At 44.0% G+C, this 16,960-nt stretch overlaps 1 protein-coding gene across 5 annotated transcripts in view; it reads left to right on the forward strand.

Moving 5' to 3' along the window:
• Window positions 1-16,960, forward strand: part of Ildr2 (immunoglobulin like domain containing receptor 2) — a 69,003-nt gene that overhangs the window by 39,495 nt on the left and 12,548 nt on the right. Inside the window, exons 4-6 of one of the 5 annotated variants that reach the window (XM_021168537.3) lie at window positions 5,073-5,129; window positions 8,240-8,386; window positions 9,397-9,573. The exons of 1 other annotated variant lie outside the window; for it this stretch is intronic. In XM_021168537.3, the coding sequence (XP_021024196.1) occupies window positions 5,073-5,129; window positions 8,240-8,386; window positions 9,397-9,573 (381 nt within the window). The remainder of the gene's footprint in view (window positions 1-5,072; window positions 5,130-8,239; window positions 8,387-9,396; window positions 9,574-16,960) is intronic. 3 more of the 5 variants (XM_021168551.3, XM_021168546.3, XM_085842631.1) reach the window with 3 other exon arrangements.

Below are 16,960 nucleotides of genomic sequence, written 5' to 3' on the forward strand. Positions count from 1 at the left end.
GCAAATCATGCATTCGCAGGGCATGCTCCTACTCTGAGCATCCAACCCGAGGACCACATGTAGTTGTGGCCTGGATGCCGGCGTGCTATGAAACTGATGCTTGTATGTGTGCATGCATGAGCTCTTCAAGTGCTTTATGCTTCTGGCTTATTCATGTGGAAATTTTCTTAAAGTAATGGATTTTGCAAGCTTTGCAGAAAACTAAGTGTGTACACGAGAGCCACATTTTCTACTGATCGTTTGAGCTATGATTTGAAGAGAGTAAATATGGCCTTCTTGCCGCAGGGTCTGCTTCTCCTCTTTCCCTTAGACATTAAAGTGACTTGTAATTACCTCTCTTAAGCTGAATTCTGGAAGAATAACAGTGATTCGCAAGCACGGTGAAGCTCTGCTGAAACCCAAGCTGTATTTACTGCTATTGTCTCCGAGATCAGACCCTTGCTGGGCAAGATAGGAGAGAAGAAACGGATAGCACATTTCTAACCGACAGTAGCATTTCTTAGGAATTGTTATGGAAGGAGCTGGAAGCAAAATGGTTTTCAAAAATATAAGACTGCGGCATAAATTCAATTTTTAAAATGCCGTTTAGTTCCAATAAAGTCAGAGTCTTGGCGCAAAAGCCGGAGAGTCTCATACCTTCCTGCTGTTGATACAGTGGCCTTGTCTCTTATACCGAAACTCTTACTACCATGTGAATTCTAAAGACATTTTATTTCACCCACTTGACTGCAAGAGTCTCTCACCCACGCCTCCCTGGGGCTAACTGCACTCAAGTGCATGATGGGAAGTCAGTCTTCACCTCTGGAAGCATCAGTTATTGACTGTTGCTTCAGGGAAAACGAGAGGCTTGATGTGTGCATGCCTGTTAGAGTGTCAAAGTTTGTGAATTCCTCTCCATGTTTCTGATACATTCTCTCTTTAGTTTAGAGTTTCCAATGACTAAATAATGAAAAAGCCCAGGGTGCAGGACAAAGGTCTCTTCATTGATCTGTCCCCCTATGATGCCCCGGTCTGCGTCCCCAGAAGTAAGAAAGGCTAAGAGGTGCTGTGTCTTACTGTTGCTTTGAAATCTTAATTTGAACACTGGTAACCAGAGCTGTCATTCTGCATGCAGGAGCAATGTGAGAACACTGTCAAGGGAAACCAAACAGCCTATGGGGAAATCCAGCTTTCGCTGTGTGCATAAACCCTTTGGAGGATGCGAGCTCATGATCTCAGGGTTCTGTACAGCCCGCAGACATATTTTGTTTAGCTTCTCCACTCTTTAAAAAAATATATGAATTAAGTTGTTGACATTTTTAAGTTATGATATTCCATCATCAAATCTGGGGTCTGGTGAACTTGAGTGAAGGTTCACCTTATGCATCCCCATTGGGCAACAATGGGCTAGAGCCAAAGAGTGGTGGCCTCATAAAGACACTGCCACTTGCCACATCCTGGTGTTCTCAGTTGTCTCACAGATACACAGCTGTGCACATTTGCACTACCAGCTAGCTCCTACAGACCTTTGGGTTTGAGGTCCCATTCACTGAGTATCAGGTTGGAGAACTAAATATGGTGTCCATATGAGGATATTTTGCAAGCAAAAATGGTACCTATTAATAATTACATCAAAACCATGGGCATAAATCAGGACTCTCAGAAAATGAAAAGATATATATGAACCATTACATCCCAGTCCTTCCATCTACTATGAGAAAACTGAGACCAGGAAAGGGAGGGATTTGCCTGAAGTAGTCACCGTATACACCATTCCCTACTGCCTTGACCCCCCCCCTCCAGTGTTTTTATGGTATAACAAGTGGAATAAGTATGAAAATCATATCCTCTTTGGCCATCTGGATATCTTATAGTTGATTGACATCATAGCCAGATGTGGTGACAGCACATCTGTAATCTAAGCACTCAAAAGGCAGAGAGATAGGAGGATCGTGAGTCGCATGCTAGGCTGGGCTACATAGCAAGACTTTGTCTCCAGAAACCCAAGTGAATGAAGGAATAAGTAAATAGTCAAAAACTGTACACACACACACACACACACTTGCCTATCATCTATAAATAATATGGCTAAGGTCATGAGACCACCTACAGATTAGTAGCTTATATACAGAATAAATTTATATTATGATCCAAATTAGTTATGTGGCCCATGATACACCTGGAGATATTTCAAACACTGGTAGACCTGAGGTCTTCAGAATAAGCATGATCATAGTTTCTCATTTAACTGCATCCAAGATAGAGATACCATTTGTCTAGGGAGGAAAACACAACAGGAACCTACCATCAAGCGTCTGATAACTGTTATGTTTACAAACCTTGTTTGTTCCTCTCTTAGTCACTGGCTATTATTATATGGTAACGAGCACTAAGTGTGTGTGAGATGTCTAAGATCCCAGTTTCTTAAACCCTTGACCATCTGCTTATTCCCTTGTTTCCAAGACGTATTTTTAGAGAACATTCTGGACGAGATCATTATTATAATCATGTGCTCAGATTTTGATACCAAACTCCATCTCATCTCTTACCTAGGGAGTTGTGTAAGCCCGAGGGGCACATCTTGGTATTTTGTGAAGGAAGTCTTCTATAGGACACCTTCCTTTTATTTTTTCTATTATTTTACTCTCATACGATACATTCTGACCACAGTTTCCCCTCCCTCCACTTTTCCCAGTCCTCCCCCATCATCTTCCCTCACTCCCAGATTCACTCCTCCTCTGTTTCCCTTCAAAAAATAAGCAAGTCTAATAGAGATGTCATGTAACAAGTTACAGTATGACCAGGTGCAAATTCTCATATCAAGGCTGAGCAAGGCAACTCAGTAGGAAAAGGGTCCCAAGAGCAGGCAAAACAGTCAGAGACACCCTCTACTCCCACTGTTAGGAATCCCACAAGAGCACCCATCTATGACAACTATAAGGTATATTGCAGGGGACCTAGCTCAGACCCATATAGGGTCCCATGACTGTTGCTTTTCTGTCTCTGTGAGCCCTTATGAGCCCCGCTTAGTTGATTCTGTATGCCATGTTCTCAAGGCAGAATGCCTTTCTTAATGCCCAGTTGGCTCTCCTAAGAGACCTTGCACGCCTCAGAAGCGTCTTCTAGTGTCAGCTGTGCAAAGATGGAGGTTCAAGAAGAGAGACTTTCTTGCCAAGGCTTGCTATAGCAGAGCTAGCCTAAAGCATCAGCCTATGATAATATTCCTTGAGAATATGCATGTAGCTTTCCAAATGTGGACCTGTTGCCCTTGCAGGAGGCTTGACTAGGATGCACGTTACCATGGTAATTTCTGCTCCTGTGGAGAGTCTAGGAAACAGAGCAAGTGATAATTTCTTTATCTCTACTCACTACTGCTTTTCCTCCCCGGCTGGATCCTCTCCAGTGTCTCAGGTGCCCTTCCCCTCCTTTGATCTTTACCAAAGCTGTTTTTTGGTGGACTTCCTTAAAGAAGAAGAAAACAGTGACTAGCTGTGACTTCTAGACTCAAAATGTAAACCACCCATTTGTTTTTCTACACTTGATCTTAGCCAAAAGGCTGGGAAGCAATAAAGTTGTTTTCTAAATGAGCAAAACCCACGTGCATGAGTTTTGTTTTTATATGAAAGTCAGACTTTAGACAGATGGGTGGGAAGGTATGGTGTGCTGTGTGTGTAAGTGTGTTTGTGTGTGTGTGTGTGTGTTTGTTCAAATATGGACTAATAGTACTTCCACATATACCTCTTGTTGCATCTAGTTAAATGAGAAGATTCATTTATGTTTACCTTTTAGAGCTCAAACATACCAGTGTTTTAAATATCTCTAGATATGTTGTGCTCCAAGTCATTAACTAGATTCATAGTGGAAAGCCATCCTTGGTATAAACTACAGCACAGTGGACCTGTGGAAATACGATGTTCAACAGTTACATGTGGTTACTGAGCCCTTAAAGTGACAATATGTTGCGGATACTGGCGTAAGGGAAAAAATGATATTAAGTTCATTGTTTCTGTTCGTGTGTACATTTGTAATGTTATTACTAGGAAAGATAAAATTAGCAGTGTTGTCAGCACTGTATTGCCATTGGATGGTGCTGTCCTAGAGATCTTTGCCATGTGCTGAAATAAAGAAGGATTCAGGTGCATGGCTTAGATGTATCAGGGTGACCGTTTATCATCACAAGACAGATGGGACGTTTGCTACTTGCGTGCTGGCATAGCTTTCTATGCTATAGTTCCAGGGTGGTAGTGATACCTCAGGCCTTTCCCTTGATATAAGAATATGGTGAAAATGTGCAGAGCATCTTCTATAAGTCAGGTTCAGCTCCCCCCTCACATCATCATATTTCCTGTACAGCTCTTCACTCCCTAGAGTCCCTGAGAGGCACCTGTTCTGACACCACTCTTAAAGTTTCTATGCAATATCACACAGAAGGCACTTGGGTACATACCACGCCAGCTGTGGGTGCCATATGGAAAAACCATACCATATACATATGTACGGAGTATTTCTGAAGCCAGAAGGAGTGGAGAGGAGTGTGTGTAGCCAGCCTAGCGTTATCTTTTCATTGCCTTTGAACATTTTAATCATTGAGATATCTTTGAGCCATAAATAGAACCATGTAGCTAGTTAACTCTAAGTTAAAACCAAATATGTACTTTTGTTTTGATATGGACATGGGGCTGTGTATGGATTGTATGAAAATGGAGATTGAATGTTTAGATACAGATGGGTTTGACTTTCCACTGAAGTGTGTGGAGAAGGATGTGTGAACGCACGGGGATGGTGAGTGTCAGCCTGCTCAAGCAGGATTTCTCCTTCGGAGGCAGAGATTTCCTCTTCCTATAAACAGTCAGAGATGGGGTCCCCTCTCTGCTTCCCCCTAGGGTAGGTGCACCCTTCCCTTGCACGGCCACCAGAAGTGCTTGGCATAGTCATTCCCTGTGACCAAGGCCAGCCTTGATGCACCTCTCCTAGCACAGAGCATGCAGACCAATGGCCCTATGAGGGCTTGGCACTGCTGGGTGCCAGGAACAGGGCTGAGTTTTCCTTTGGAGTAACCTCTTTCCTTCTTCTTTTGCTTCTACTCCTTCTAGGCAGGACAGGGCTGCTTGCTGATCTCTTGCCCAGTTTTGCTGTGGAGATTATGCCAGGTATTCGGTCATTTAACTCTTAATTTGCTGTCACTCCATCTGTCTGCTTCTGCGTTAGTCACTAATTACTTGTTTGAGGTTTTTTTTGTTTTTCGGGTTTTGGTGGTTTTTTGTTTTTTGGTTTTTTGGTTTTTTTTTGTTTGTTTGTTTGTTTTTTTTTTTTTTTTTTTTTGGCACATTGATCCGTGTAATATTTGTTGTCTTTTTCCAGGATGAACTAATTCCCTTGGATAAGCCTTTTGCGTACCTTCTTTTTCTAGGTCCTAAAAGAACATTGAGAATTAAGAATAAGTGGAGATGGGGACCCAGTCCCTTGCTGTCAGGCATGCCGCTTCATGGCTTATCTTGGGGCCCATCTCAGTATTTCACTTGTACCCAGATAATTATACGCCCTTAAGTATTATTTATGTATATTCCTTATTTCCCAGATTATATGCTTACCCATTCACTATTATACAATCATGTTACACTGAAGTGCCTTTGTAACTTTACTGAAAAGAATTTTTTTTTAACGTAAGAAAGACATATCTTTCTTCCTGCCAAAGCATGCATTCCCAAGCCCATACTTGTATATTTAGACCCTGGAAATTCCTAGGCACACATGGACCATATGTCAAGATCACGAACCCAAATACAGATCTGCATCTCTTCATATAGCTTCAGGTGAAGGTACAAGCCAGACAAACCAATCTGGTGCTGAGCTGTAGCTGTGGTTGAAGGAGGTTCAGGGAAAACTGAAATTGAATTATAGAAAAGATGAGACTCGTAAAAGGAATAGCAGAGGGTATAATTAGCTTTGATTTCTGCCATATCGTTAAGGTCCTCCTAATAGTCAGAGAGAAAGATAAAATAATTCTGGCCATTTGTTTTGGATTGATTGAAATTTTAAAAAACGTCCAGAGTCTTCAAAATCCAGCTTTACTAATTGTTCTGTGAATCAATCCAGCCTTGTATCTTTAGTTGGTCAGCCAAACTCAGACCCTTTTCCTTATTGCTATTATACTCAGGGACACAAAGAGACAATGTAACCTCTCTTATCAAGACTCCACTCCATTTTTTTTCTTTTTTTCTTTTTTTGGTTTTTCGATACAGGGTTTCTCTGTGTAGCCCGGGCTGTCCTGGAACTCACTCTGTAGACCAGGCTGGCCTCGAACTCAGAAATCCTCCTGCCTCTGCCTCCCAAGTGCTGGAATTAAAGGCATGGCCCTCCATTTTTAAACATTTATTTACACGGATAAAAATGTCACATACAATGTTTCAAAGTAACAAAGTTGTATCTCCCAAATCGGAGGAGGAGTTTCTGTATTTTATATCCAGTCATGCTCACCTCAGTTTCCTTCTCTTTGACCCCAAGAACCCCTTCACTGACTTGTTTATTTATTTACCTGTTTATTTATTGAGAAGGGCTCTTGTTACTGTAGGCTTGCCTCATCTGATACTTGCTGTGCAGCCCAGGCTAGCCTTCAATTCGCAGCAATCCTTTCTGGGAAAGCACTTTCCCGAGTGCTAAGATTACAGGCATGCTCTGCCAAACCGAGCTCAGACAGCATTCCTTTGTTTCTCAATATAACCTGCTAGTCTTTACCCATAACTGCTTCAATTCCCTATAGCTGACCTAAACAACCTCAGAGATAAACCCGGCCCTCTTTAGTTATTTACTTACAAGGCTTGGGCTCAAGCCACTTGCTATCGGTTATCCTCTACAAAAATGTTCTCCACACAGTTCAAGTCAGACACAGAGCTTTCTCCTTCCCTAGTAGAAGAGAGGTTGGCTTGGCCTTGAGTGTATTGCAGGTGAATAAGTGGGGGCCATTCAAAACTACGAGCTGTTTGTTTTCTCTCTGAGGAAATGATGTCCCAACCAAAGGTCAAATGACTCAACAACTGTCACAAAACTCTTTACATGTAAAAGTCACATTCTGAAGTTCTCAAATGAATATTTGTTTAATGGGAGGGACAGTTAATAACCAAACTTTTAAGAAAAACAATATCTACTGAAGCCCATCATAAAGGGATTTTGAGTGAATGGCTTTTAACTATCTTGATCTTTTGGCTTTTAAGGAAAGCATGGTTTGTAGCAGTGTGTCCAAGTCTCCAGGAAAGATGTGGGCTCATTGCAAGCCCAATAGCATGATACTGAGACAAGTCACCTGAGAGTCATAGTCACTTTTACATAAGCCAGATAGAATTTGCTTCCTTTTAAATCTTTTGAATGAGCAAATTAAAGGAAATTAATGTTCAGCCTCAGACAGAGTTATGAAAATTATAGAAGTCGACAAACATATTAGCTGTGCTATTCATCAGTGCTCTGAGTCACTTAATTCTTGGCTATGCTGGCTGGCTGGCAGCTCATCTTGAGGGTGATCAAGTCAAACCCATGCTCTAGGGATAGGAGCTATAACTCTATTTGAAACTATGCCTCACCCTTCTACCCCCACTAACCCTGGATAGTTATTGAGGTATAAGCAAGAGTTTTGGACCTCTGCCCTGGAGCTAATGATAGGAAAGGTATCCCAGGAAAGCTGACCAATACACTCTGAGCCTGGACCACATAAAGGTGCTCTATATAGGCCTCAGAGGTGTATAGGCCTACCTCAACCTAAAGATGTACAGATTTTGTTTGTTTGAGGTGGGGTCTCTCTTATAGTGCAGGCTGATTTGATCTTTCTGTCTTAGCCTTCTAAGTGCTAGAACTATGGCTACGGCCCACCATGTGAAGCAAGGATCTTTAACTTATAAACAAGATTGGCTTCGATCTAAAAGACATATGTTTACAGAAGCCACCAGTTAGGAGCCCAGCACACAATAGCCCACCCTTCAGCTTTTGCCCGACTTTTGTTCCAGTTAGGAACCCCAAAGTCTCCAGTCACAGAGCTGGCTACTTGATGTACCCCCAAGAGATACAGGCCACCTGGTTCTCTTTTCTCTGTGCCCTAGTATTTCTCACTCTGGGTTCTTCATGAGTCTGGAGACCCTATGTCCTGGCTAGATAGATGTCCTTTTTTCCCAGGTCCTTCCCACTCACCTCTTTTGCAGGGAGACACCCATCCGTGGATGCCTTGTCCTGAAAGGGGGCTACCTCGAGTAGATTTCTTTATGCATCCTTCCAGAGTGGGTGTTTGTCGGCCTGGTGATCCTGGGGATTTTCCTCTTCTTCGTGCTGGTGGGGATCTGCTGGTGCCAATGCTGCCCTCACAGTTGCTGCTGCTATGTCCGCTGCCCATGCTGTCCAGATTCCTGCTGCTGCCCTCAGGCCTGTGAGTAGGGGTATGTGGGGCCATGTGGAGCCATCCAAAGAAATATCACCTCTCCATCTGACAGCCATGTGCCCTGGGGCTCCTCCTCCACTCCTTACCTCTGGCTGCAGGGAAGACTGTTCTTGTTCTCCACCTCACCTCCATGCACATCTCTCCCTCTGCATGCGGTTTATCCACATGTGTCATGCATTCCTAATGCTCATGGACATTGCAGATGAAAGGAAGGGCGGGATCAGAATGGTGATGTTTGGGGTAACGCTGCACCCTCTCCTTGGAGCATTCAAACAATGACATTGGTCATTGTCCTTCGGTGCCGAGAACACCCTCCTTTTATAAGTGGAGTATAAAACCTGTGACTTTGGGGCACCATCCAGCAGATACCCATGAGTTGTATTTACACATAAGCTGAATATGACCACAATAGGGATCAGTCCACATTTGGGGATGCACAGGGTTAGCTCACTGGCCAAGCCCATGAAGGCATTGTGTTTGACATCCCAACCACAGACCAAATGCATCTTGAAAGAGAGAGGCACACTCCATCTTTAGAAACTTTAGGTATGAAACAGTGCTGGAAGGACCTGGGTTACTGTCTCTGTTTTTGAAAACACAGACAGGGGGCTATGTGCATACCCAGTGCTGGCTTTGCCTCCTGGAAACATCCCTGAATGACCCTTTTGCTAACCCCCACTGAAGGAACCATGGTAGCTCCTAGACAGGGCAGTTCCAAGTGGAGATGCTGCCACAATGGCTCCTAGATCCATTTCAGTGTTGGTCAGTTACCAGACTCTAAACACTGTAGTTCCTCCCATGGCTGCCTGTCTCATGGAGCTGGAGGAACCCAAGCGGGAGAGGGTCTGATGATTCCAGTGAACCAGTTCAGTCCTGGAAGAACGAGCAGATGTTTGTTTAGGAGCTCCTTGAAAGAATGGAACCCCAGGGATTCCGGGTGTGAGGGTTGTGGAGGGTGGGTCTACATAATCTCTCTTGCTCTTCATCTCCCTCCACAGTGTATGAAGCAGGGAAAGCAGCCAAGGCCGGGTACCCTCCCTCTGTCTCCGGTGTCCCCGGCCCCTACTCCATCCCCTCTGTCCCTTTGGGAGGAGCCCCCTCTTCTGGCATGCTGATGGACAAGCCGCATCCACCTCCCCTGGCACCAAGTGATTCCACTGGAGGAAGCCACAGTGGTAATTGTAGTCCCAGACTGCCCCACCCGATGTTGACTTGGGCCCTCCCTCATTCCTTGCTGATAAGGACAGTTAGTTCTTCAGTGATGTATCTTTGGAAAAACAGTGATCTCTGTTCCAGAAATGGGGCCCTTCCAGCTGAGGTAGATATCTTTTGGGGTGCACTTCAGGCTTTCCAGGGGGCTAACGGACACTCTGAGTCTCGCTTTCCTGTTCATGTTTTCATTAACTAAAACTATATTAAAAAAAAAAAAGGAGTTTGCTACGTAAACTACGACCATGTGGTTAATAGTGATCTCATGCCCACCTACTGTTCAGGACTGTGTCATCGAGTGTGAGGGACAGTAGACTGTGTAGGATGTGGTTTCTCAAAGGAGGGAATGGACCTTTGTTAAGACAATCCAACGCTGAAGAATATGGTGCTTAGAGTCCAAAGATAAAAGAGGTGGGACTACTACAGCATCTTCATGGAGGAGATGAGATCTGAACTGGACCAGGATGGATGAGAAATATTTAGGAAAACTGTGTGGCGGCTGACTACCCCAGCGAAGGAAGGTCAGTAGGTAGTACAGTGGAATCCCAGAGCACAGAATGTGAACCTGTCAGCGAGCAGCTTGGCAGGCTGCCTGGAAGAAGACAGAAAGGCTTGCCGGACACTACGGCCAGCCTTGACGCCTGTCTAAAAGGGCAAGTGAGAGCTGCTCCAGGTAGATGGTTGAGCAGAGAGCTGTCAGGTGGTAAGGTGGGAGGGAGGCTCAGAGACAGAGGACAAAGCTCTGGATACATTGCTCAGGTAGATGAACATCTGGTTTACTACGGTGGGAATCAAAATGCCAAGTAAATCTGAGAAATACTTTGAAAGAGAAGGGACGTTAAGAAATAAAGCAAAGAAGGAAAACTTCAGGATGACCTCAAGAAATCTGGCACTGCCGATCAGAGGCAGGAATTAGACCATCGGTAAAGAGGGCTGATTAGAGGGATAAGTAGAGGCCAAGGAAGGGGCAAGCAGGATGGAGAGGTAGAGATGTGTTGTGGTACAGCTTAACCAAAGGCATTCGAACAGGGTTACATGGCTGTGAAGGTTAAGACTGTGCGTAGTTGGCTTCAGTGCCTGCAGTTTGTGTATGTGGGAGGTGAGAAAGGGTACCCAGCCCACACAATGAACCTCCAGGGTCTGGCTGTGGCAGGAGTGGGTATCCTCTGTGAGTAATTGGTATTTGTGATTTTTTTTCTCATCCCTGGAACTATTAGTAGATTTCTGACGTCTGAGCCTGAGGATGAGTCACAAACTGAGAAGGAAAAGCTAATGATCAAGGGCGTGCAGGGAAAGCAAGAGACCGACAGCACAGTCAATTTCCTTGGAGGGAGGAGCGGGCAAAGGAAATGGCCTGGATGTCACACGGGTTTTCAGTTGCTGCGTTCCTTTTACACCCCGCCTTTCTTTCTCTGTATCAGTAGGACTCCTTCACCTTACTCTTTGTTTAGTGAATTATCACAATAAACTAAGGCTTATTAATAAGCCAGCAAGCATTCCCTCTCTCCACTTTTTTCTTTCTCTTTCTTTTTTTTTTTAATGTTTTCTTTTTTAAAATAGTGGCTTACTTGTAGCTCTACCTCTACCAAGTTTGAGCTACCCTCAAACTTGCTATGGAGACCAGACTAGCCTTAATGTTTCCTCCATTTCTGCTTGTTGCGGTTTTTCATCATTTTGACCCCATAGGATCATACTAACCCATTGCAATGAGAAGTAGAAAAAAAAAAGAATGTGTTATGACAAGAATTCCCAAGACTCAGGAGTTGCTGACTTGGCTGCTCACACAGTCTGGTGGCATCCGTGCAGGACAGATTTCTTTCCTTCGTGCTGTTCTCTTTAGCACATGCTTCGTCCCATTGGCTGGCTCCCTTGATGACATCGATAGTTAGGAAAGGCATCTGTGATGAGCTATGTAGAAAAGAGCCCTGTGGTTACCAAGTGGAAGAGGATAAGAGGCACCTGGACTCCTTTTCCCACTATTTACAGCTGCTACTCAGGTCCTTCTCTGTTGCTATGACAAATGTGGGCTTCTTCTGGGCTGGTCTGGATCCATCGCCTTCGGGTTGTGGGCCGGATATCCACACTTCATCTGGTTTACACCACCCAGCTGTAACCTTCTGTCTTGCTGTCACCATTCAGAACATGCTCGTGTCTCTCCTGTAGGAGTACAGCCGTTTGTAAGACACCCCATTGTCGCTTCTCCATTCACCCTCCACTCCTCGCAGCCAAACCCCTTGAAAGAGCTTTTCCTAGTCAATGTCTTGTTTCCTCCCCTCTCACTAACTCAGCTAACATCCGTCTTGCTCCTGCCAAGCCGCCTGATTGCTAAGTCTGATGGCTGCTTCTCAACCCCCTCTGTAAAACCTCTCTCCTCTCCTCTAAAGCCCTGGCCGCCCCGATGCAATCAGCCTTCTGTGCCTTTCTGGCTCCACATTCTGTTCTGTCTCTACCTGTTCTGACAGTGCTGCGTTCTATCTCTGTGCATCTTCCTGGCGTTGGTGTTCCTGCTTGGTCTGTGGTCCGCTGCCTGGAAAATCCTATCTACTCCCATAGCTTCAGCCGGCACCCATATGCTGATGATTCCCAGTCACGACTTTCCAAACTTCTGCTGCTAAGACCCTTACATCCAACTGTTTATGAATGTCTCCAGCCAGATGTCTTACAGACGTTTAAGCCTTAGCCTCTAAGAATTAGTCAACTGTTCCTCCCCCCCCCAACCCCCTTTTGCTTTTCTACTACAAACCAGAGTCTATATAACTCATCTTAGCGGGTAGCATCACTCACTGTCTGCCTAACAGCTCAAGGTATAAGCAGGAACTCCTTACTCTTCACTCCTCTTGTCCAGTCTGTCACCAAGGGCTTCCGATTATACTTTAACCTTGAGCTGTTTTATTTCCCTCCACCTCTTCCATAATTATCTTGGTCCTTGCTGCCACTTCCTTCTGCCTTGCTTCCTGACATCAGCTCCTCCCCTTACTCCTGCCCTGCTCTCACCCATTTTTATCTGAATATACTGGGACTCCATTCATCCTGCTGACAAAAGAATGGAGTAGACAAGGAGGATTTTGAAATCTCATTTTAAAATTAATAGAGATGGGTGTGTGTGTCTCTCTCTATATATATATGCCTACTGTATGTATACAGAATATGCAAATTTTAAGACTCAGTTCTCCCACATTTGAGCTGCTGTCACCCTGGGGGTGGAATCTGGCAGCTGTTCCATCATCCATAAACAGCCTTACTGAGCTCATTAAGATAGGACAGGAAGGACAAACCTAGATCCATGGAAGCACGCACACCTTGGAGGCCGCCTGCACAGGGTTTCTAAGTCAGATTCGCCTTATAAATGAGGAAATTGGTTGGAAAAAAAATCTAGCCTTAATTAGGTCAAAATAGCAGCTTAAATGACAAGGATTTTTTTGAGATTATAGTTTGGCATCATAGGCAATTTTCTAATGTCCTCTCTCTAGTAAAGTTGGAAAAGGAATAAGAGAGAGGCTGAGGCATGAAGAACCACACAACCAAAGGGCTGGGACCAGGCTGAACTGGAAAACAGAAATAAATCATCCGTGACCCTGAGCTGAAACAACCAGCAGGAAAAAGTCACGCTGGACTAAATGTGCTGGATTTCAGCCAACAGTCTAGGACATTTCTTATTAAAACACGACTACACTTCAAAATGTTCTCCTGTCTTTAAATTATAGATAAAAACCAACCTGATACAATTCCATGAGTGCACACACACACACACACACACACACACACTATATGACCTTGGATGGCTTCAAAAGTGTTGTATAATCCAAGCTAGCACCAACTCAGGGCAATTCTCTGGTCTCAGTATTCCATGGATGAAAGGCATGTGCCACAACACATGACTCTACCTTTTTACAAATCAAGGGATAACCCCAGCACTCAGGAAGCAGAGGCAAGAGGAGCCATGAGTTTGAGACCAACCTGGAATGCATAGCAAGTTCAAAGCCAGCCATTTAAAAAAAAAAAGTATGAATTTCCCCAGCTCGCAAAGAAATTAGAAAATTGTAGTCTGTCAGGATCGTTGCTGGCGGTTTGTTAAAGGAAGTAAAATGGGTAAGAAATACGGAGTTGTATATAGAGAAACTGTAGCACAGTCAGAAAGGAGAACCACATTGTCAGAGAGGATGGGAAAGATTTTTCTGGTGACTCATGTGCTCTTGAGCACATACGAGACACGGAGCCAGATTCTGTGGAAATGCAGGAAGAATTGAGTGTGCTCTACAATCAACCTTGCAGCTTATAATTTTATATAAAAATATCCACACCCTTTAAAGGGAGAATTGTCTTGATTTTTGGCAACTAAAACCCAACGGATGCTGCTCTAAGTCTGGAGAGCAGTCGTCTGCCTCTGTCTTTTGACAAATTAGAAGAATTTAAATCTCTGAAGTCTCCAGGCTGCTGTGGTGGAGAAGTCAAAGTTGAAATATTATGGCACAGTGGAGTCTCTTTTAAATGACAGTCTTGAAAGCTAAAACTGTTCTCTTCCCATGGGGCGGTAGTTACTGTATATTCTCGGAAATTGATAACTCATACATACAATCTAATCTGTATCATAATGAGGAGTGTAATTTTTTTTCTTATGACACTGAAAATGATCTAAACTCTAGTCCCAGCTCCCCCAACTGTGGCTCAGCATAGCTGTTCCCCCCTCTTCTGGGAGATAGCTAGTACCTAGTTATATGTAGTACCAACCCTCTCTAACCCATGACCTTTATTTTGGTGTCACTAAAGGTTTGCTGTAAAAGTGCTTCTCATATTAAGAACGCCTAGGCAGAGCGTGGACTGCAGGTAGAGGAAACCCCTCCCTAAAGCCGACAGTCATACTGATGACCTTTTCTTAGAAAATGATCACCAATAATGACAGACACAAAACCTTCTTGCTTCCCCAGACTCCCATTTGAACCCTTCCCTTCCTGGTTAAAATTCTCCAGTAAACCAAAGTATGGCTTCCTGTGCCATATTTTGTACCCCACAAAACACTGCTAGTCACAGTTTTCATTCATTCATTCATTCACCCATTTAATCATGCCTTCATCCATTCATTTGAATGTGCATGCTTTGAGCGTCTAAAATGTGCCAGGCTCTGTGCTAGATACCAGAGTTACATAGGCGAACAGAGAAATCTAGTAATTGTCTTCTGGGAGATTACAGCCTATGGATTAACACCAACAATACACTTTCCGTAGAAGTCATGAACCCCCTCCATAGGCTGGGAGACACTCAACAAATCCTCAGTATTTGTTATATATAAAGCACAGTCTTAGGCACATGCAAATCTTAAATTATAATGTCTTCAAAATTTTTAAGAAGATTATAGGCATCTATATAAAGAACTTGGAACAAACTAGAATATATTAAGGCCTATAATACAAATTCAAATCAAGTGATTTTTTAAGTTGGGAAAAAGACTGGAACAGAAAGAGACAAAATTATAAGAACCAAAGGACTGTCTTTGGATGAGGTGGCATTTAAGATGCTCCGATTCATTCTAGATCACTTCAGTGTCCCAGCTACTTGCTTTCAGTTGCCTCTCTTCTTGAAGTAATTACATGGAAACATGGAGTCCTGGTGGGTCTTCATTCTCTGGAGGTCCCTCACTAAACCAGCCTCAGCACGCCCAGACCCCTGTTTCTCAACCCTGCACCTCATCCTTCAGACATAGCTGCCTTGCCACAGACATAGCAGTTCTGTGGGATAATTGCATTTTAATTGAACTGTCTGTACCACTCTGTAAACACCTCTGCAGAGATGGAAGAATGTGTAGCTTGATAAATAAATTCATCTCTGCTAATAATTCCTTCTGTGTAGGGTTTACGGATGGACCTAACCTCTGGAAGAAGGTGCCACAGAGAAGTATGTGCTGAGAACTCATTAATTTTCTCTTTCTAAGTCATTTCACATGTTGAGATGGACACGGCCTGCCCAGTGTTCTCTCACATGGGAAGTCTGTGCACCTGCAAGAGGATGTGTGGGCGGCTTTCTCCTTCAGTGCCTGGGTTGTGATTAGAGCCCTGTAGAATTTTATCTCAATCTTTTATGTGAAGAGCTTTGGGCATCCAGAGACATAAAACATCTCTTTTATTGGATGCATACACATTCTGTGTTTTCTTTATTCTCATTCTGTGCACCACTGCCAGATAGAAGATAGGCCTGTGCCTCAAACCTTACCCTCCCTGGTGTGGTCTGAAGACCATGTGTGCTACCTACTTCACGTTTTATTATCTTGCCTTCTTCATTTGCCTCTTTTCAACCTACCAACCCACCAACCAAACCAACCAACCAACCAACCAACCAACCAACCAACCAACCAACCAACCAAAGACAAACAAACCCTGCATCTCCCTCTACAATTTAGAGAGGTATGTCGCCCTAATCCAGTTAAGCCTCAGTCAGTGAGATCCCACGATTCCATGCCCAGTGCTGCCCAGTGTTCCTCGCCATGCCCTAAAATCCTCCTTTGCCAGAGTGAGTTTTCAACCACAAAATTTGGCTACTTAAGCCACCTTTAAAACTTTAAAACGTAATGTTACGTGCAGGGACAACAGTCCCTACTTGTGTGATCGTGAGGAACAACCATCCTGGTAAGCATTCAGCAGAGGACCTGGCACATTGCCAGCATCCAGTAAGTATTGTCCAGTTGCCCCTGGTGCCCTCTCCTCATCCTCATTTCCCCCCTATTTGTCCGCTATGCCTGTTGTCTTGTCACCCCTTGGGCTGGTGTTGGGCTAGAGTTACGTGATGCAGGCAGAAACAGCCTTCGTCTCTGACACTGGGACTGATGGAGACGCAGAGGATGGTGTTAACCTGCTTTTTTTTGCTTTTTCTTTTCTTTTCTTTTTTATTAAGCCCTGAAAAAAATAACACCTGTCTCTAACCACAAAGCAGCAGGTCAAGTTAATTTAGTCACATCTGAAATATGGCATTCCTCTTCCTAAAAGGAAAATGTTAAGGAGATAAACTGGAAGTGTGATTAGAAATCTCTGTGTTGTGCAGCTTGTTTTGCGCCTCTGTGTATGGAGTCTAGAATCTAATATTAGCTCTTAGGCACGCACCATCCAGCTTAAGGCTTTTTTTTTTTTTTTTTTTTGTCATCTCCCAGGCAACTAGAGGGTTTCAGCCTGCCTTTGTGGAGATCTGTGATGCTTGGAGATGTGTCTTAAAGTTACGTGCACTTCTACCAAGGGAAGGTGTGGACTTCCTGCTGGAGAGTGACATGGGCCCTAAGCCGAGAATGGGGTCTCTTTCTCTTCCTAATAGCATGAGCTTGCTCCTCCTCCAGAACTCAAAAAAGCTATGCAGAGAGAGGAGCCTTTAGTA

This window comes from Mus caroli, unplaced genomic scaffold (genome assembly GCF_978045245.1).
Source record: "Mus caroli unplaced genomic scaffold, Mus_caroli_1 scaffold_1, whole genome shotgun sequence".
Classification (NCBI taxonomy): Eukaryota; Metazoa; Chordata; class Mammalia; order Rodentia; family Muridae; genus Mus; species Mus caroli.